General features: G+C 45.4%; 1 protein-coding gene across 3 annotated transcripts in view; it reads left to right on the top strand.

Moving 5' to 3' along the window:
* The window catches only part of CAPN10 (calpain 10), a 55,864-nt gene extending 34,035 nt beyond the window's left edge, over nt 1-21,829 (top strand). For all 3 annotated transcript variants that reach the window (XM_061637506.1, XM_061637505.1, XM_061637508.1), the window contains exons 9-14: nt 2,414-2,697; nt 5,028-5,230; nt 8,999-9,254; nt 10,057-10,262; nt 12,703-12,748; nt 19,988-21,829. In XM_061637506.1, the coding sequence (XP_061493490.1) occupies nt 2,414-2,697; nt 5,028-5,230; nt 8,999-9,254; nt 10,057-10,262; nt 12,703-12,748; nt 19,988-20,017 (1,025 nt within the window). In that variant the 3' untranslated portion in view covers nt 20,018-21,829. The remainder of the gene's footprint in view (nt 1-2,413; nt 2,698-5,027; nt 5,231-8,998; nt 9,255-10,056; nt 10,263-12,702; nt 12,749-19,987) is intronic.
* Nucleotides 21,830-22,141: the final 312 nt, after the last annotated feature.

A 22,141-nucleotide genomic window follows, 5' to 3' on the forward strand; every position in this document is an offset into this window, starting at 1 on the left:
CTCCTGATACAGATGGCATCTTCCAGAGGCCTTCACTTGCACAGCACAGTGATCAACTGGGTATATAAGGGGGGGTAAGATGATATTTGAGGTATCCTGGTCCCAAGCTGTATAGGGCTTTGTACACCAAAATTAGGACCTTGAACTTGGTCCGGTAGCTAATGGGCAGCCAGTGCAATTCTTTCAGCAACAAGGTGACATGTTGGCGATAGCCTGCCCCACCGAGCAGTCTCGCTGCCACATTTTGCGCTATGTGATCATCCTGTGCCCGGCACCTCTGGGATGTGAGCATTCACCTTAAAGCATGGGGCTGGGGCTGAAGAATGGTCTCAGGCTTCTCTAGCCAGAGCTTCCCAACCTCACATTTGGGTTTTGTTTTTTAAATACTAAATAGTGGTTGCAGAGGAAGCAGTGGGGAAAGTGGTAAGGGCCCTCCACAGAATTCCCTGTGCCTTTCTCCAGCCCTTACCCTAATTCCCATGCCATCCTTTCCTCTGCCCATTCTGCTCACACCTAATACGACAAATTCTTTGAAAGCAAATCTTGGCATGGGACCAAAGTAGCAGCTCACAAAATTGCTTATGCCATGTAACAGTTGGTGTGGAAATTGGGGTTTCTTTTGCAGAACCTGGGCTTCATTGTTGGCAGGTACATGCAGCGCCACCCAAACAATGCCTCTGAATTCCAGTTTGTGGGTAAAATGGGAGAGTGCCCCTTGGCTTATGCCCTGCTTGTGGGCTTCCTAGAGGCATCTGGTTCCCCAGCGTGGGAACGGAATGCTGGACAAGTTACCTCCAGCTGCAGGGCTCTTCTTTTGAGGAATGGCATCTGCTTTCTGCTGCCATTTTCAGCAAAGCCCTCATCTCTCCCCCCCCCACCTCCTTTGCTTGCATTGTGCTGCTTCTTACCAATCAGGCTTCCCTGGAAGCAGGTGACTGGGAGGGAGGGGACAATCTCTTATTTCCTGTTTAGATCGAGGTGGGAAGCAGCATGTCGCTTTTGATACCACAGAACCACTCCAGCCGATTTCATCCGGAGTAGCTGTGTTGGCCAGTCCAAAAGAAGCACTTGAGGGTCGCACTCTGCTTCCTTCTCTGCCACCAGGTGCCCCTCCTTAGAAGAAATTGGAGATTTCCCCACAGCCACTCAGCCCTTTGATTCAGTATCAGTCCAAACTCATTCCGCATGTGTGTCATGCCTGTGACATTTTAATTCTATGAACTACAGCAGGTGTGGGGAACCTTTGGCCCTCCAGATGTTGCTGAACTACAACTCCCATCAGCCCCTGCCAGCATGGCCAACAGCCAGGGATGGTGGAAATTATAGTGCCTGAACTATAGCTACTGGGATTGGTTTTGCTAAATATCCTATAGGATAGGATCCAGCCCCCTGATAAGGCCAGGGATGCTTGTTCTCCGTGCAGCCTGCATTTGTTTGTTCATTCATTCTGTGATTTCTGTCTTGTCTCTCTATACTGAAGGAAACTCAGGGCGGCTTACAATGGGGAAAGGCTGGAGCTCAGTAGTAGAGCACACATGCTTTGCATGCAGAAGGTCCCAGGGTCAATCCCCAGCATCCCCAAATAGGGCTCAAGCCCTGGAGAGATGCCAGTCAGTGTGGAAACAGTTTTGAGGTTGATGGACCAATGGTCTGACTCTGTACACGTGGGCTTCTTACAATCCTATGATAAAAATAATAGAATAATAAGACTGCAAAAATCTATACTGCAGTAACACAGTAACAATAACCTGCTGCCGTCCTTGATTGATTTGAACTTTAAATTATTAATTATTGATTGTGGTCCTCATTGGTTTTTATATTGTATTTTACTGTGTTATGTATGTCGCCTAGAGTGGCCATCCATTCGGCCAGATAGGCGACTCATAAATAAAATTTTATTATTATTATTATTATTATTATTATTATTATTATTATTAAAAATGATCAGAAATGCTCGGGAACACAACAGCAGAGTAAAACACAATTGTGGAGATGCTGTCTGTAATATAATCTGCTGAAACAAAACAGGGCGTCTAGGCTTGCCTAAAAGCAGACAATGGTGAAGTGAGTGGGTGCCAAGCATGCATCTCTTTGTTTGCCATGCAAGTGCAGAACGTGGCTTCTTGAAAATCTCTGCTTTCATTTGAAATGGCAGGATGAGATGAAAGGATTTTAAACAGCGACATTTAAAAAGTAATTAATCTGCAAAGTCTCCTCACAGTTCTCAGTTTACCCAGATTAAGAGCTTCTCTGATGTTACTGGAACTAGTTGTGAAGTGCAAGTGACTGCCAAAGTGCTCATCTTTAAAGAGGCTTATTTCACACCCTCGGAAGAGAACTCTAGAGCCAGAGGTTTGCGCTCCCAAATAAGTGCAGCAAAGTGATGTGCCCATATTTTCATCTCTCCCAACAGACACAGTGCTGAGCCACACTCAGAAACTGTATGGGTCGTGGGTGAGGGGACACTCGGCTGGCGGTTGCCGAAACAACAGCACCTTCCCGATGAACCCCAAGTTCTGGCTGAGGGTCTTTGAGCCGAGCGAGGTGTGCATTGCCCTCCTGCAGAAACACCGCAAGTACAGCACAGATTGGGCAGGCAGGATTCGGAACTGGCCCTGCTTGGTGGAAGCAGATCCGCCTTTGACGGATGGCATCCGAGGCAAGAACTACCATGCTGTGGGACTTCATATATGGAAGGTAACTTGAAGGTTGGCTGGGGGGTGCGGGTGGGAAGTTGGGCTGTTTTGTTTCACAGAATGTTTCTAGCTCTCAAGATTGTAGAGGTGTGAAAATGTGAAATGGAAATAAGTCCATTTGAGTGCTGTAGTTTTCAGATCTTCATTGTCCTTTCACATTTGAGGATGATGATAATGGAATAAGAATATTTTGAAATGTTTCTCGGGTATAGCTTTCACATCTGCCAAAGGTGGTTATGAAAATTTATTTATTTATTTATTTATTGTACTTATATACAGCCCCATAGCCGAAGCTCTCTGGGCGGTTTACAGTAGGAAAATGTACAGCATTTCTTTTTCTTTCTTTCTTTCTTTCTTTCTTTCTTTCTTTCTTTCTTTCTTTCTTTCTTTCTTTCTTTCTTTCTTTCTTTCTTTCTTTCTTTCTTTCTTTCTTTCTTTCTTTCTTTCTTTCTTTCTTTCTTTGGGGAAGGTGTCCCATTTTATCCTCACAACAGTCCTGTGAAGTAGCTTTGACCAACTGGACCGATGTCACCAGATGAACTCTGTGCCAAGTGTGGATTCAAATCCAGGTCTTTGTGTGGACCAAGAGCTACTCTCTAGCCACTATGCCACACTGACTCCCTAAAATGTGTACCTTATTTGCAGCCTTCCAGGATGTCATATACCTACTTGGTGTTGTAAAGGGGCTGTCAGCCTTTGCTGTAGGTGCTGTTTGTTGTAAGCTGTCCAGGGACTTCCTGGTGAAGGGCAGGTGGCGGCGGCAGTAGTGGTGGTAGTAGTAGTAATAATCTGAATAACATTTCCCAGACCTGAAGGGAAAAAAGCTTATTTTTCTTTGACTCTTGCCAGACATTTTCCTTCCCTCTCTCTTCTCCCCCCCCCATTTTAAACTTGCATTACAAATGACTTGGGCTCCTTCAACACTAGACATTTGCTGTAGAAGAGGCCCCCAATACCTCAAGGATCGGCTCTCCCCATAGGAACCAAGCCAGATGCTACGTTGATGGGGCCCTTCTCGGTGGGAGATGTGGAGGGTGGCTACCCAAGAAGGGGCCTTTTCAGCAGTGGCTCCTCACTTGTGGAATGCTCTCCCCAGGGAAGCACACCTGGTGTCGTCATTATCTGTTTTCAGGTGGCAGGCAATGTTTTTATTTACTCAGGCCTTCATTGGGAGGGCTACTAATTATGTTTGTGGCCTCTTTGTGCTTCTCCTTTTAAGTTATATGTATGTATATGTTTGAATTTTTTTGTAATTTCTATTTTTATTATGCAAAATATTGATTATGTCTATTTTCATTAAATAATAAGAACCACACTTTGTTTGCTCACTTTTTATGGGCACCTGCACAATGTCGTGATCAAAACATGCCCATCCCATGTTTTCCCTGTTCATCTTCCTTTTTATGTTTTCCCCCGGAGCTCAGAAAACCCGACTTCTGTTTAACACAAAAGAAGAGCTACACAATTTCCCCAGGTGTAGATAGCCGATTGTGCAGCTGTTCCAGCCAGTCGTGGCCTGTGCATGCTATTGTAGCCATTTATTTCTCTGTGGTCCATCTCACCTCTCTGGGAATTGGTTCTATCAGTTTAACTCTTCCCTTGCGAAATAACATAGCCTTTATATCCTTTGACACCAAATTGCAGTGTGGGTGTAGAATAACAATTACCTGGTGCAAAAATGACATCAAGGTTGGTGCCAAGCAAACTCTTTGTGGGAGGGCATTCCATTGCTGGGGTGCAACCACTGAAAAGGCCCTTTTTCCAGGAGCCACCTGATGTGCTTCACCTGGCAGGAAGAACCTGGAGAAGGACCTCAGAAGAAGATCTTAAGGTGTAGGCCAGTGCAGGTGGAGATAGTCCATCCTTCAGATGCTGTGATCCCTATTTGTGAAGGACCTTAAAGGCCAAAGCCAGCACTTTAAATTGGATCTAGGAATAGACTGGAAGCCTCTGGCAAAACACTGGCATGGCATGTTCATACTCCCCAGTCTTGGCTGTCTTGCACTTGTGTTCTGATTTAACTGAAGTTTCTGAATCTTCTTCAAAGGCAGCCCTATGTACAGTGCCTTGCACTGCTGTTCTATTTTACTGTTGTATTACTGATGTTCAAAAAGGGTTTCCAGGGTCACAATATGGGGGGAGGGAAGGGTTTCCTTGGTGTACGGTGGGATGGGATGCAGGAGCAAAAGTGAAAACCACCTTACCTGGTGGGCCTGGATGCTTGTATTCATGGCTTGCTTTGATGACTTGATTCCTCTTCCTGTCTTTGTGTAATCTGTACCATTTCCATACTTAGATGCACAGCACTGTGATCACTTTCTCACCCTGTAGGTTGAAAAGAAGCAGTTTAACCTCACGAAGACACTCTCTGCTCCCCCAGTTTCAGGCACTGTTTGCCACTCCTATAATCGAGAGGTGCACCTGCATTGTGACCTGTCTCCTGGGTATTACCTTGTCATCCCCAGCACCTTTCTGAATGATGCCGAAGGAAACTTCCTGCTTCGGGTCTTTTCCAGTGGAAGAATCTCCCTCAGGTGCATCCGAAAGAAAAGGAATGGGATGCGGGGAGTGTTGCGCTACTGGAATAATAAGACAAGCGATCTTATACTGAGTTAGACCACTGATCCATCTAGCTCTGTATTGTCAGTGCTGATGCAGCATCTCTCCAAAATTTGAGATGAGAGTTCTGGTCCTACCTGGAGATGCTGGGGATTGAGCTTGGGTACTTCTGTGTAAAGAGCAGATTCTGTATCACTGAGTTATGGTCCTTTAGTTAGATAGATAGTTAGATAGATAGATCAATCAATCCCGCCCTTCACTGAGTTATGGTCCTTGGTGATTGATTGATTGATAGATATCCCCTCCCTTCCTCCCAGCAGGAGCCCAGGGCGGCATTTGTGTGCAACTTTGCTGCATTTTGGTATTCCTCCCCCCCCCCCAAAAAAAAGTTTTGGATCGTGGTGGGTACTGTTACAGCAAATGCTATATCACTGCATTACCAACCAAGTATGGATTCTTATAAAATAGGGATTTTTATAGCAGACTTTTTCACCCCCAGAGTCCTTTGAAGTAGCCGTTTCCTTCCTGGCCTACTAGCTGGAGGAAACCATGTTGTCCTACAAATGTGCTGGTTTTCTTTTACTTTAATGGAGAGGTGCCAGGACTGAAGCCTACAGCAGGTCACGAAGCTGTGAAGCAAGGAAGGTCAGGTGGGGATTCAGCCTGACCACCAAGTCAGAAGGGAGCTGCATGGAGATCTGTTAAAACAGAGTTCTTCAACCCTGGGTCCCCAGATGTCATTGGACTACAATGCCCAGCGGTCAGGCACGATGGGAGTCGTAGCCCAGGAACATCTGGAGACCCAACATTGAAGAAGGCTGTACTAGAGCAAGGATAGGGTGGGAGACCATATGTTGTTGGACTTCAGCAATATCTGGAGGGCCACAGGTCCCCCACACCTGCACTAGACCAACACAGGAAGCCTCTTAACAGCTGTAGACCAGAGCTGATGGAAGCTTCCATACAGACACTGCTTCCTCTCTGTCTCTGAGCACCTGGGAGATTCTGCTGTTTCTGCTGCTTTTGATAGCTACTCATAGCTCATTGCTTTGTGGATCAAGAGGTGGAAAGGTGTGAATGGATTTTTTAAATAAAATGCATACAGGTCCAAGGTAGGCAGTGAATGGTCCATAAGCATTTGATAACTGCAGAATTGCTGAAGGTGTGGACCTGTCTGGTCCTTTGGATGGGACAACATAATATAAAACCAATCAAAATAAACACATAAAAGCACCAGTTTGTTTTTTAAAAAATCTGTAAAACGTTGAGTGAAACAGAAATGTTTCAAGGTCTGGTTAGTACTGAAGAAGCCACACGCCCTTCTCAAGAGAGAGATTTCAGCAGATGTGAGGCCACCAATGAAAAGACCCTGTTTCTAGTACCCACCATTCTGATGGACCTTGATAGTGAACCAGAAGACAAGGCCTCAGGAGCCAATCTGAAGTCCTGGCAGCTTCATATTGGTGCAGGAGCTCCTTCAAATAACCTGGTCCCTAACCGTTCAAGATTTTAAAGGACTTAAGCACTTTAAATCGAGCCCAGAAACAAAGACGCAACTGGCACAGTATTGGCTTAATGATTGGAACACTTGGCTTCCATTAGTATTCCTACAGCTGCGTTCTCTGCAATTCACTTCGGAACTGTCTTTAAAGGCAGCCCTACATAGAGTGCACTACAGTAGTCTAGTCTGGATGTAATTAACCAGAGCTTGTGTAACTTCAGCAAGGTCTGCTTTCTCCAAATAGATTGGTTCATCAACTGTAACCCTAAGATGAAAAAAGATAACACTTACTTAGCCACAGCCACCACATTGTGGGAACAGTGATAGTTCCAGCCCAAGAGGCTATGTGTAAGGCTTTTCAGGGGAGTGCAACCTGTCTAAAACCAGTTACAAACCTTGATCCAGATCAACAGCCTTCCCAACTAGAAGTACTTCCATCTTGTCTGGATGAATTGTCAGCTTAACTGAACTTAATCCTGACAAGATGGATTACTGTTAACCCTCATCCATCCCAAAACTGCCTCCAGGCATTCATTCCGGGTTTCCACTGCCTTGTTTGGAGTGGTACAGAAAAAGGGAGGTAGAACTGTGTGTCATAGCTGCAACTTGTTGGGATCGGTTTCAGTTGGGGTATTGCCAACATGTCACCCCACTGCTGAATGAATTGCACTGGCTGCCTATTAGCTACTGGGTTAAGTTCAAGGTTCTATGTTTGGTTTACAAAGCCCTATACAGCTTGGGACCAGGATACCTGAAAGACTGTCTTATCCCTTATATACCCAGTCGATCACTGTACTCTGCAGGTGAGGGCCTCCTGCAGATACCATCTTATCAGGAGGTCCGTTCTGCACAACATAGGAAGCGGACCTTTAGTGCAGGGGCACCTACACGTTGGCATTCCATCCCCTTAAATATTAGACAGGCCATCTCTGTTAACTTTTTGGTGACTACTGAAGACTTTCCTCTTTCAACAAGCCTTTTAAGCGGAGACCTTATCCCAGTCTGTGTCTGTGTTGGAATTGCTTTTTAAGATGTTTTTAAAGCTTTTTGTTTTTAAAGCTTTTTAAAAGATATTTTGTTGTAATATGTTTTTAAGGATATTTTTGTTTAAATAAATTTAAAAGTCTTTTTTATGATGGTTTAAAGTGTTTTTAGTGCTTTTGTTTGTTGCCCTGGGCTTCTGCTGAGAGGAAGGGTGGGATATAAATTTAATAAATAAATAAATAACCCCATTCTGATGATGCCTCAGCGGGGAGACCTCCAGATCTCCCCTCTCCCAGCAGATTCATGGCAGTGTTGAAAAGCATAGGAAACAAAATGGAAGCCTTGGGCACCCCAAAGGCCAACAGCCATGAGATGAAACGGAAATCCCCCAGCACCACCTTCTGGGCCCATCCATCTAGAAAAGACTTTGTTGTTATGTGCCTTCAAGTCGGTTACGACTTATGGCAACCCTGCAGCTCTACTCATACTTGTCCTTTGTTCTTCCCCAGTAGCTCAGTGAGTGCCTTCTGACTGAGGGTCTCATCTTCCAGCACTATCTCGTGTTACATTTTGGATACTCTCTTCATAGGGTTGTCATGGTAAGAGGTATTCAGAGGTGGTTTACCATGGCCTTCCTCTGAGTTTGGATGCATCTTAGTCTGGTGTCTCGGCTTTGACCCTTCCGCCATGGGTGCCCCTGCTAGGAGTCTAGCCTCTTGGTCTAGACTTCTGACGGCGTTGCTCTCAGCTTCTTCGACACTCTCAAACCCCCTCACCACATTAAGGTGTGCATCCTAAAGTGGGTAGAAAAGACTAGAGCCCCTATATCACCGTGCCTCCAAGTCCCACCCTGGAGAGACAGCCTAGAAGAACACCATGGCCAATGGTATCAAAAGCTACCAAGAGGTCCAGGGAAACCAGGAGGGGCATCCTCCCTCTGTCCATGCCCCGATGCAGGTCATCCAACAGGGCAATCTTCCAAAAGCGGGCCTGAAGCCAGACTGGAGTGGATAGGAGCAGCACATAACATTCCTTTCAGAAAAGCATGACACACCTGGACGAGTCAAATGTAAGGGATTGTATATGGTGTTATGGGTCATCTGACCTATCAGTATTATCCTTTAAAGCAGAATGATTGGGTGCTGCTGATATTGTCTGTGCCTGGAAGCCCCCGTTGTGACCTCGCTTGTCTCTTTTCTCTCCCTGCTCCTCGGCGTCTTCCCTTTGCCTCTTTGCCTGGTCTTTCCCTCTGCGATAGTGAGATAAAACTGCCCTTGCCTGACAACACCCTCCGTGAAGAGCTCCCGGGAGGCGAGTGGGAGACGGCTCGGCTGGAGGGCCGGTGGAGAAAGGGGCAAAATGCAGGCGGCAGCAGGAACTTTCCTTCCTTCCACAGCAACCCCTGCTTTCCCTTCTCCGTTCCTGCAGGCGCGGGACAGAGCAGCATCAAGGTCGCTCTCCGCCAGCACTGCCCAGATAACAAGTGCCGCCCAATAGGGTTTCACGTCTTCCAGGTAGGATTTGGGGTTAGCGAGTGATGTGCGGAACTGCCTTAGACTGAGACAGACCAGGTGTCCGTCTTTGCCAGTACCACTGACTCTGATTGGCACTGCCTCTCCAGGGTCCTGGGCAGGGGTTCAGCTGATGGGCGGTTGGCAGCGTGCCTCCCTTCAACAAAGGGACAATTGGGAAACCTCTTTAAGCTCCCGATTGTTTCTTTGAAGCCCCACCCTTACAGGCCCCACACCTGGTGTCATGTTAAGATGCCAGGTGTAGGGCAGGCGGGTATGGCTTCTCCAAAATGGCCCTGCGGGCCAAATGGAAATGTACAAAGGTTCCACTGGCTTAAGCAGGGGGACTGCTGCAGCAACGAAACTTGGAAGTTACTGTTTGGCCAGGTTCAGACGTGGCATGAAACCATGGTTTGCACTGACCATAGTTAACAACCCACACCGTAGCTGGGGCTTCCAGATATACAAACCATGGTTTGGAGCTGCTTACCTATTTTTGTCCTGTCTTCTCGGGACTCTGCCTCATACATTTGCTCCGAAATGAGACAGACCGATAAGCCCCAACTGTGGCTTACGTCGCCTGTGAATTCAGGCACAAAAACAAACTGCAGTTAGCACGAGCTGTGATTTGCAAACCAGCTTCAACCTCTGGTTCCAGATCCTGGCCTAAAAACAAGCTACACTTGCGGGCAGGCTCAGGTCTTGCATTACAACTGAACCCAGCCATTGACGTAAGGAAGTGATACTTGAAAGGCATCCTAAAGTCACAAGGAAGACTTCTTATTGTGTCCACAATTCCTCTTAGGTCCCCAGTGACAACAACAACATGAAAATGCCTTCGTCTTCATTCCTGCACTTGGAGCCAGTGGTTAGTTGTGTGCCCCATTGCTACTCCCAGGAAGTAAGCCAGGTCTGCCGACTCTCTTCAGGCAGCTATGCCATTGTTCCGTCTACATACTTGCCTGACACAGAAGGCAGCTTCACGGTGATCGTAGCAACCAAAATAGACAGGTAAAGCTGCACCTGCTTCTGTTAGGACAGACCAGAGTTCCTGGTGCCCTGCGGAAATTTTGGACTACAACTCCCATCAGCCCCAGCCAGTCCAGACTGGCATGGGCTGATCATAGAATCATAGAATAGTAGAGTTGGAAGGGGCGTATAAGGCCATCAAGTCCAACCCCCTGCTCAATTTAGGAATCCAAATCAAAGCATTCCCGACAGATGGCTGTCCAGCTGCCTCTTGAATGCCTCCAGTGTCGGAGAGCCCACTACCTCTCTAGGTAATGGGCTCCATTGTCGTATGGCTGTAACAGTGATGTGATGTGTACTCCAAAACATCCAAAGGGCACCAGGTTTGGAAAAACTGGGAGACATGAATGTATCTGCAAAATGTAGCTGAGTGCTTATCTTGCTTATAGTCGGCCTCATAACCCCCATTTTGGCTGGAGAGTCCTAGGAATGAATCCACACTACAAAAGTAAACTAGCTTTTCAGTGTCTTAACTGTTTGGTTTTTTAAAAAGAAAAATATATAACAAAATGCACAAAGTATCATGTACACCAATGAATAATCCATAGTAAGAAACAAGAAAAACATCATAGTTCATTTCCGAATCTATCACTTTATTCTGCCAACATCAACCAAGAATGAAAATCAGCAAAAAATGCCATAGCAATTTATTTGCATCATAACATTATCCTGCTTAAATTTATTTCTCTGCTAATCCACATTGTGTGTTACAATTCTCGACAAATGGCAGAGCAAGTATGTAAAATTGAAGCAATTGCCTTCATAGTTGTAACAAACCACATTTCCCAGAGTCATTCTTTCACAGATGGAGTCATAAAGACTCCATTATTTTGCTATCAAAATTCTAACTGCTAATAATGTGTTGATCATCAGGGTTTCATTTTATCAACTAAGAATTTCCCTCATATTATTAAAAACTCCAAGTATCTTTGTGGGGAAAACCAGTCCTCTCTTTTGATTCTTGTAACCTTTTCTCCACAGCATTCCAAAGTGTTAAATCTTGTCGGGAAACCACTTTATATACATAACAGCAGCAGACCTAGTAGTCAGCGCCCACAAAACAGGTTAGATAATGCTAAACGTTTAAGAGCATAGGAACAGGCTGCTGGATCTAGAGTTTTCTGGGGAGAGGGGCTGACTGTTAAACCACTCTGACCTCTGGAGCTCTGTCGGGGAATAGGAGTCTCTTAACAACTCTCAGCACCCTTCACAAACTACACTTCCCAGGATTCTTTAGGGGAAGCCATGACGGTTTAAAGTGGAATAAAGTGGAATAAATTTATGGTGTGAATGTGGCCTTCATGTGGTTTTAATTTATCCTCTTCTTTCCAGGAATTAAAAATCTTTTCAACCCATAAACAATATTTAAATAGGGTTTCCAATCTATGAGCCCTCTGATGTTTAAACTTCCTAGAAGCTTCTGTTGTAAAACTATCTGGTCCAGGAGTCAACTTGTCTATTACATTATAATTTCTTCCTTAGCAATAGATTGCTTTAAACAAAGTTTTTGGTCATCATCTAAAACTGATGTTTGAACTTTGTCTTCTTTTTCAAAAACGACATAACGTATTTCCATACATAGTTCAGAATACTGTTATTACATTGCTGAGATGAGTAACCCGTTAGACAAAAGGAAGGTTTAGGGAAATATTATTACTGTTACAGATTAGTCCAGTGTAGGCTTTTTCCTGGCTAGTTGCTTGATCCATTATATCATCTTGATCTGTACATCAGTGGTTCCTAAAATGTGGTCCATGGACCACCAGTGACCTGCGAACTTCATTCCAGTGGTCCATAGTGTGTCTGTGAAGAACACTTACAATTTGAATTCTCAGGAATTCAGACTGTAATACAATAAAATATAATATATAAAAGAAGGAATACAAATCCGATTAAAAGCTATCTAGCACTGCCCCTGGCAAGTCCTGCAGCAGACAGGGAAATCATGAAGCAACCCACCAAGACCCTCAGCAATTTTCAAGTGGTCCGTTGGAAAAATATTTTGGGAACCACTGCTCTATATTTTAAAGTGTATGGCATTTGTAATGATGATTTTGTATGTGCTTGGAGATTTTCTTTTTCTCAAGAGACATGAAGGTGGTATTACGGCCCATTGTTGCTTGTGATATATGTGCATGTGTCTTTTGTCTCCCCGCATTGTCCTTGGTTTTGCAGAACATGTCTGAGCTTCAAAAACCTACAAACTCAGTTTGAACAGAAACAGTTACAGAGTAAAGGGAATGGAGTGTGCACTCAGTAATAACTCCAGCCTGTGTGTGATCACCCACGGGCTTTCCAGACCATTGAGCCACATCCAGTTGGCATAGTTAGAATACTCTAATCTACTCTTTTGAGAAACTGTTGATTAATAAAGTATGACTGGCCCATGTAATTTGCAATAATAACGTCTGCTTTTATGCAGGAAAAGCATTCGGAGCAAGGAGACCTTGGGGCAAAGGCTGCAAGAGGTGAGTGGCATGCTTTTCATTAATTAATTTTAAATTAATCATTGATATTAATTAGGTTTTGTTTTGTTTTAAGAACATATATCCTTAGCTTGGCATGGGAGGCATTCACGTAGAGCAGCCTTTTTCCAACCAGGTGCCTTCCTGGTGTTTTGGCCTAGAACATCTGCCAGTCCCAACCAGGATGGCTGTATTGGCTGGGGCTGATGGGAGCTGTAGTCCAAAACATCTGGAGGGCACCAGGTTGGAGAAAGGCTGGCTTTGAGTGTGTCCTGATTCTAGGCCAGGAGATGTGACTTGTAGATTTGTATCTTTGAGGTTCCTCCTTCAGTTTCAGTCCCTACCTTGTCCAAAGCAGACACATGTTCTTCCTCTCTTTTACTGCCTTGTGCTCTCAAAATGGACCATAGCTTCATGGCAGAGCACCTGCTTTGCATGGAGAATGCCCCAGGTTCAATCCCTGGCGGCATCTCCTAGAAGTGCTGGGAAAGATTCCATGCCCCAAACCCTGGAGGGCTGCTGCCACTCAGTGTAGACTATATCAGGCTAGATGGACCAATGTTTGACTCAATATAAAGCAGCTTTCTATGTTCCTATGCTCTGTGCATTTTTCCTTCTGAATCCCTTTCTCTTTTAATTAATACTTAAGCTTCCTTTGCTTTCATTGACTTAAAAATAAAGGATGGAGAGGGAGCCTCTCTCTCTCTTCTCCCTCCCTCCCTTCCTCTCTCTCTCTGAGATTCCTCCTCTCTGTCGGCAAGATGACCCCTGGAGACAAACCAGCAAACAAAAGCTTACGACAAATTAGGACTTCAGTTAAAAGGCTTCCAAGCAGCCTCTCCTCATGAGTTCCTGCTAAAAGACCACCCAACAATGCTGTTTAGCAGAACCATCTGGCCTCTGTTGGAGGGGGGAATTGCCCTGAACATCATCTTCTTGTGTGCTGAGAGAGGGAAATTGCCTTCAAGGACCTAAACAGGATGTCAGCTGGCTCTGGACATCCTACTGCTGCAGATATGGCTCCCATCAGAGCCCTGTTTGCAGCCCTCTCTCATTCTGGGTGTTTCCAGACTGTCACTATTTTCGGATGATACTCAATCACATACCACCAAATTCAGGTTGCACAACTATGGTTGATTGCAAGGTCTTGTGCAACAAGCCCACTTCCCCAAATGATCAGACTTTTTATAATAAATAAAGTGACAGGAAAATGCCCTGGAATGTGGGGGATAACACTTGCTTTGATGCAATGGCATCTTACCTCCTCGCCCTCCCCCCAGAAAAAAATCAGAATGAATGCTAATTAAATAGCCAGGGTCATCTGATCTCCCTGCAAAGCAATCAAGATGAATGCTGAATAAACAGGTTGTCTGGAAGCTCCCTCAGATGAGTGGAGATTTTCTTTCCTGGACCTTCCAAGCGATTTGCAAAATGACCACCAGAGCACCTTGGAGGACAATGTGAGGAACGGGAAAGTGTGGCATCTGCTGATGCTTCTGTTTTGCTCTTTCTCAGCCCTCCAGAACAAACCTGCCCTGGGTATTAGTTCAGTCTGAGCTGCCTCTCCCTTCCTTTCCGTTTACTAATGAAGCTATACAGACCCTGGAAGAGCCCTCTACAGCTGGCATAGCTAAATCCCAGAGAATTTCTTGTTGAAAAAGACTCTAGTCTAGGCAGTAGCAGCCAGTGGGGTGGCATGGGTGGGGATGTGTTGCTTTCCCGGCTTCCTAACACCGTGGGTTGCTGCTGCTGACTGAGAGGGGGAGGGATGAGGTATGCTGAGCTCGGTGCAGTGCAGCAGGAGCATCAGATAGACTCCGCCTCACCAAGCTCCTCAGGCCTTGCCCCTCTCCCTTTCGGTCAGCGTCAGCGACCCACAGGTGTAAGGAAGCAGGAGAACAACACATCCCCACCCCGTGCCACCCCACTGGCTGGCTCCAGGTCTCCCCCTTCCCCCCCACCTCAATGCATAAGAAAAAAAGGAACAAAGCATCCAAATGGAACTCTGCTGCCCATTTTCTTAATACAGTAGGGCCCCGCTTTCGGCATCCTGCTTTTTGGCATTCTGCTAATATAGCACCAGCAGGGCAATCAGCTGTAGCATGGGGAGCTTCAGGGACCAAGGGCTGTCAGCTGTAGCGCACGATCAGCTGGAGTGTGGGGAGCTTCAGGGGCCAAGCACTGCCAAGCAGCTGGAGCTCCCTGCACTACAGCTGATCACGCGCTTCAGCTGTAGAGGGGGGAGCTCCAGCCGCCGTGCTACAGCTGACAGCGATCAGCTGTAGCGCACAATCAGCTGTACTGTACAGCTCATTGTGCCGGAGCGGCAGCAGGCTTCGGGCTGTGTCCCACTTTCTGGTGATTTTTGCTTTTTGGCCGGGGTCTGGAACATAACCCGCCGTATGAGTGGGGCCCTGCTGTAGTCCCAAATGCAAGAGCCACCATGATATTAATTTGCTGGTCTGTGAGCTGATTTGGCATTGGTAAGCTGACTTTTGAAATGGAGATGAGAAACGTGTGGGGCCTTCCAGATGTTGCTGGACTCCAGCACTCACCAGCCCCAGTCTGCATGGCCACTGGCCACGGAAAGTGGGAGCAGGAGTCCCAGCGACGTCTGGAAGGCCACAGGGTCCCCATCCCTGTTTGACAGACATTAGCATTTGCCATCAATTCTCTTCCAATTTCTCAAATGTATGCTGACATGGCTCCTGTTTCCTTTCCCCCTCCACACACAGACATACATATATAGTTTTCAGAACAATAAAAAGGCTTTAAAAAACACTCCTGAAAATAGCTATTTAAATTCTTTAACTTGCCAACAACCATGATTTATGAGTTGGTTGAGATCAGAGTTGGATTTTGGAGTTGGATGAGCAAGACAGAGAGCAGCCAGGTAAAACATCTGGGAGGGGGGGGAGGACTAGACAAAGAGGTCTTTTTACAGCATTAGCGGCTTGCCCTATTTCCTCAAGGTTGTGCTAACCTGCAGTCTTTCTGCTTTTTGTCCTACGCAAGCAGAATACGTTGGACTGTGCATAAGTCTGAAAGCAACAACGGTCCAATCCCTGCAACAGTTTGCACAGATTTCTGCACCCCCCATGCCCTAAGCCATATATTGTAGCCTGCTGGGGGCGTGAATATTCCGTCTCCTGCCGCCCTGGCTGCCCATCTTCCAGTTTCACGCTGGCAGCAAAAGTGGGAGGTTAACTGAGTCCCTGATGGGTTGTCATACGTGGCTGGTGGGTCTGTCTGCAGTGTGATTATTCTCAGGCTTGATCTGTTCTCATTCCATTACACTGTAGTGTGACCAACAGAGACTGAATCCAGGGCAGGCCTGTGCAGGGTAGGAGCAAGTAAGCTAGATTCTCACTGGCTTAGGCCAGCAGGGGCCAGGAGCAGATGCTTACAGGAGCAGGCTCCAGGGAGCATCTTACTCTGCTGCTGAGAGAGCTGCACTGGTTACCAATTTGCTACTGGGCCAGGTTCCAGGTTTTTGTGTCACAAAGTTCTAAACTACGTGGGCCCAAAATACCTTAAGGGCAACCTGACTCCTGATGTTCCACCTCCATTGCTGAGGTCTTCCGATGGAGCATTTTTGGTGGTCCCACATGCCCCTGTGGTTCAGCTGGCCTTTCCCAGGGGCTGAGCCTTTACTGTGGTAGGCCCGGCCCTGTGGAACTCCTTGCCAACAGAGGTTTGGCAGGAGTCATCCTTGCTTGCTTTTAGATGTCTTCTCCAAACTGTTTTTAAAGTGCTTTTTAAAAAATGTGTTTTTGAGTTTGTATATTTGTTTTTAATGTTTTTAATTGTTGTAAACCGCCCAGAGAGCTTTGGCTATGGGGTGTTATACAAATGCAATCAATCAATAAAATTCATACAGGCTTTTCATACCTGTGATTCTTTGCCAACCAGTTATTACTGATGTGTTTGACATTTTTAGACTGTTTTTATTGCAGTACGGTTTTTAGGTTGCATACCACTTGTGGTGTTTTATGTGAAACTGCAGGTTGTAAATATTTAACAAAATAAATAAAATAGAAATGTAGCTCTCTGGTGTCTCTGTGCTAAAATGGGAGAAAGTGGATGACTGCCTGCCATTTAGAAATCCTTATAACAACTCTGTAAGGTAGGTCAGTATTATTGTTATGTTGTAGATGTGCAATCTAATGTACAAGAGACAAACTGAGCCAAATTCCCTCACTCATTTGGGCAGTTTCAGCTCAATTTGGGTTCTTTTTAAACCCTCATGGAGACACACACACACACCCAGCAGACTGAAGAAACTAAGGATGGAATCTGTAGCTGCCGGAGTTTCGCCACCCCCAGCAGGGCCAGACCAGAGAGGAGGAAGAGGAACAGGAAGAGGAGGCACCATGGGTAAAAAATCTGCTTCATTCTGACCCCCCCCCAGTCAGAATTAAGTGGAGTTTTTGCCCATCCCAGCCTGTAGCCTGTTGCTTGCTCCGAGCTGTGGCACCTCCTCTTCCTCTTCCTCCTTCATGGTCTGGCCCTGCTGGGGGAGGCTGTTGCAGCGGCCTCTCTGTATCATTTGGCCGGAGGGGAGGAGGCTCCTCTCCTACATCCTCCTCCTCCATGGTGGTGGAGGGGGGCGAATACACTGTGGATGGATTCCATCCCTGCAAGAAACAAAGACAGAATATCTTTTTTAAAAGTTTATTTATACAGACTTCTAATATCACACAATATCCTTAATCATTTTCCAAATACATATGATTAGAGTGCTTATATGGCTCATATGAGTGCAAGTTAGACTCACATAAATTCAAAGCAGTTCCTTTAAAGCACACTTCAATGCCTACACTATAAATCAAGCATTAACAGATAAACAATGTCTTTCCCAAGCTATGTAACACTACTTGGATCATCAAGCCACCAGGGGCTCAAATCTTACCCATCCCAGAGAGATTTGGGATGTTATTCAGAGTGATGTAGCCCTGGAGATGGCGAACAAGTTGCTCAGTAGACTAACATTAGGCCATGTAAATACTGGTCTGGCCCTAGCTGGGATAGACTCTCCTCCCAGCCTTTGCTGTTGCACACAATTTTCTCTCTAAACTGAGCTGTCAGTTGTACCTAGCCCGAACCACAACCTCTCACTCAAATAACCACAAATGTTCCTCCAGTAACCCTTGTCCACCATTGTTTTCTACTGAGGCAGACATTTTACTCCAAGATGGAACATGCATGGTGCAAATTCTATCCCAATTTTTCCTGTGAGGTAGAGTAGGCTGAGAAAGCCCATCCAGTGAGGTTCATGGTTGAGTTGAGATTTGAACCTGGTCTTCCAGTCCCTAGTCCAATACTCTAACCACTGACTCATACACAGGGAATGCATGGTCCAAGGCTAATCCTTCACACCATGCTATTCTCCCCACACCACCCCTTTGTCATGTTCTGTTATCTCTACCCTTTACATGGTGGTTTGGGCCTACCTACTGCTACTACTGGTGTTTGCCTATGTCTCAAGGCAATTTACAGATATACCACTGAAATCATTTTCAAAACAGTACAGAAAACAACTGAAAATAGGTATAAAGGCAATACAAAGTCTCCCTAATAGTTAAGTAGGATGTCTTTATTATACCTGGTCTACTAGGCCTAAGACCTTATGTGAACATATTAGGGTGAGGTATTCATGGGGTCCTTCCTTCCAGAGCATATTGCCAGAGGTGTCATGACAGAATGTGGCAGATGCCAAAGGGAGGAGGGGGAGTAAGACAGAGAGAAAGCAGCTTGCCCTAGGTCACTTAATAAGCTCATGGCAGAAGGTGAGATTTGAACGGAGGGCTTACGGATTCTCAGCTTCCATTCTTATAAGTTATACCACAGCAGCTCTTGAAATGGCAATGGCCCATGTGACAATTTAATGACATTACGGGAGTATTATAGCTATTGAATATAAGCTCCTTAGAGGCAAAGTCCTGTCTGATTTTTGCCTGTGGAACTCTCTAAAGCAACACTTACTGCATTGTACGTATATAAATTATGCAGTAAACCTTCACTTACAACCAGACCCAGCACCAGTTGGTGATCAGGTCGAGCCCTGGCCAAGAGCCCCTGCAACCCAGCAGGGTCCTTGAAGCACCCCTCCTTAGGCTGAGAGGGTGGCGCTGCTGCCCTGTGATCTGCATCAGCGTTGAGTTGCAGGACCCAGCGACCTGACGCTGCTGTGGATGGCAGAGCAGGAGGTCCCAGGCAACACCCCCTCCAAATTAGGCAGTGTGGGCTTAAATAGGCCCGCCTGCCCCACCTACTTCCCATGTTGCTGTGTCAGTGCACTAGCATGCTGTGTGCACATGCCTATCATCACCCAAGGGGTTGACGCCCCTGACACCATCTTGGGTGATGCAGGTGTGTTCGCATAGCATGCTAGTGCAATGATGGGATGACGCGGGAGGTAAGTGTGGGGCAGGTGGGCCTATTTAAGCCTGCACTGCCTGCATCGGGAGGGGGTGTTGAGGAGTATGACACTGCAGCCCCAGTGCATGACGCTGCCCAAGGGCCCAGTCATGCCTGGTGTTGGCCCTGCATGCAACATTTGTACACATAGGTGTAATTCATATCACATTGCAGTGGAGGAGAGGGCCTTAGGTTCTTGGCTGTTTTGATGTTGATCCAAAGCGTCTGTATGTAACATTGTGTATAGGAAGCCAGCTAGGTAATCTCACTGTTCACTTGTTTACTGGTTGCTATTAGGCAATGAGATGGACCCCAATTTTGCAAAATCTTAATGCTCCCAAGGCATTTATCTAGAGGCTGTTTTGCATCTCTGTAAGCCCAAAGAATTGCTCTTGGTTTTTGTATAACCTTTTATTGTAGCTGCATGTAGAATTAGCCTTTTGTCGTTAACAGCAGCAGAAAGTTTGTTTTGATAAGAATTATTCCAAGTGAAAGAAACGTGCGAGGGGGCATGGGTTAAGAGAGACTAAATTTTGTGCTGAATAACCGCTTAGCACCTGATTCAGATCCCCATCCTAAAAGCTTCATCGAGACCCCTCTCACACCTAAGCATTGGAAACTTTCCCCATACATATCACAAGGACTAGACAACGCTTATTCTTGAGAGCTTAGGTTCTCTGGATTCTTTGGCAGCCAGTGGAGTTTGTATCAGAAGTTCAGACTGTTGATTTCTTCTTCTCTGACTCTTTCCTAAAAGTCCATAAAATTATAGTTTCTGTTTTTGACAGCTTGGCATGTGTTTGTTTTTCTTTTTTTCTGCAGGTCTCCTTTAAAGCAGTGATGAAAATATAATTTGAAATTGGCACATCCATCATGGGAGGAAGCAGGAGAGAGCCTCGGGAAAATGAAAACTGTTTTTGGTTTAAACTGAAATGACCCAAATGGCTCTTGGGCCCAACTGGGCTTTTTCTGGGCACAGCAGCATCCAGTCCTTTTAATCAACCTCTCTGTGAAAACAAAACTGAACCAAAATCCATTTCAAAACATTCCTTTGTGGGTTGTTGTTTTTTTAAATTGCACCCATGTGAACTGCGTCAAGATCTTTTTTTGCAGTGTGCCATGGACTTCGCTCTGTGCGCTTCAGTTCCTCCCCTTTCCCTATTCCACCCACCTCTAAATATCAGTGAAAAGATAATGTTGTGCATGCGCTGTGTTCAAATCCATTTTAATTCTGCGGTGGTAAGACGTTTGGCTCTGTGTTTCTGTGTGTGTGTTCATAGTGAAGGGCAGTTTTTGGAGACGGATACATTTACCAAGTAAGCTTCGGAAACTGGTGGTAGGAAAAGGAGGAAGGTGGGAAATGTTACCATTCTTTCAGGAAGGAACTTTTCAAAATGACAGTGACTGGAAAAATGTCGCTTTCCACATATGCAAGATCCCACTAGACCTGCTGTGCAGCAAACTGGACACCACTTGTTAGGTGCTTGACAATCCCCGTTTTTGCAACCCAAGAAGGGCAGTAAATGTAGTATTTGATTTTTATTTTTATTTTTTATTTAAGAAATCTCTAGCTGGCTCTTCATTAAAATACTCCCCAGAGCAGGGTACAATATAATATCATAATTCATAATAGAGCCAAGTGTATATATATAAAAAACAGTGTCCCTTAAAACCATAGCAGTGAACACATCCAGCGAGGGCAGTGGGCCCAGCTCCACTTGTCAACAGTTAGCCAAGAGGCTGGGTGAATAAATTTGTTTTTAACATATTTATAAATGCATGGTTTGTGGGCTGCATTCAGCCCACAATGGCAGGTTACCAGTTATGCTAACCTGCTTTAAGCCACACGCCAAAAAAACTGCTCTGGAAAACCACCCCATAATAAATCTTCATCCTAGTTCTCCCTCTACTGTATCCCTCAGTCTTTCATGGTCAAGTGTTCCCCCAGAAAAGAAGACCTCATGGAAGGAAATCATGGGATGGAACTCGGAGGGACTGTTGCACCTAAACTAGGCCGCTTTCCCAGCTCCCTGCAGGCTTCCCTTGCTGGATTTCCAGGGTACCTTCTCAATTTCCCACTATAATCCTCCACCACACTCTATTATCATTACAACATTCATTTCTCAGACCCTCCACCTCCTAATGCCTTTGATTCTCTTCGTTCAACTAGCATCAGCTTTGCCAGGCTCGGGTGAGGCGTGAAAGAAAATTCCCCAGTGCTGCCAGCTAGAATTCGCTGCCGTACTTATCCACGTAGGAAAGACTGAACTTGCAGTAGCTGAGGGGCAGTTGTTCTGAATATTGTTATTTATTTATTTAAATTATTTCAATAGTTGAATTTATTAACTTGGGAAGATCTTAGGGAGCTTATTTCAGGAGAATATAAGATGGAGAAGGTGAGAGTAATCCTCTTGTAAAAGGCATTGGGTTGAAACTATTTGAGGGGAAATCACGTGATGGATTTCAGAGCCATGATTTTAAAATTATTTGGGGGGTTATGCCTCCCTTGGATGCAGGAAACTGTAGTTCAAACTGATCTTTTTCCAAATTTCTTTGGAAAGCATTTATTAAGTGAAATTTTAAAATATTGTATTCTTTTTTTAAAAAAATAATGAAGTGGTTATTCAAATGTCTCTTTAAAATATATTAAAATGTTAAATGGTATTCTGTTTGCACAAGCTTTTTATTTATTGGATGGTTTTATACTCTGATGCTTTAAAATTGTGATACTTTGCTGGGAGGGGGACCAAGGAGGTAACTTTTGGAATGGAACACTGTTCTAATTTCTCTGCTATAGTCAACTCTTCTGGGCACATATGTTACCCACTAAGTTTTACAGCCTTCTACATTTTTAGTTTGTGTGTGTATCTGGTGGGGACAGTCCAGTCTCCTTAGGAAAGGGGGGGGTGGGAGTGTGGGGGGTGGGAGAGAGAGAGAGACGGGATTCTGGATTTAAGGAGTGGCATCTCTCCTGTA

The sequence above is a fragment of the Rhineura floridana genome, chromosome 7, assembly GCF_030035675.1.
Source record: "Rhineura floridana isolate rRhiFlo1 chromosome 7, rRhiFlo1.hap2, whole genome shotgun sequence".
In the NCBI taxonomy this organism is placed as follows: domain Eukaryota; kingdom Metazoa; phylum Chordata; class Lepidosauria; order Squamata; family Rhineuridae; genus Rhineura; species Rhineura floridana.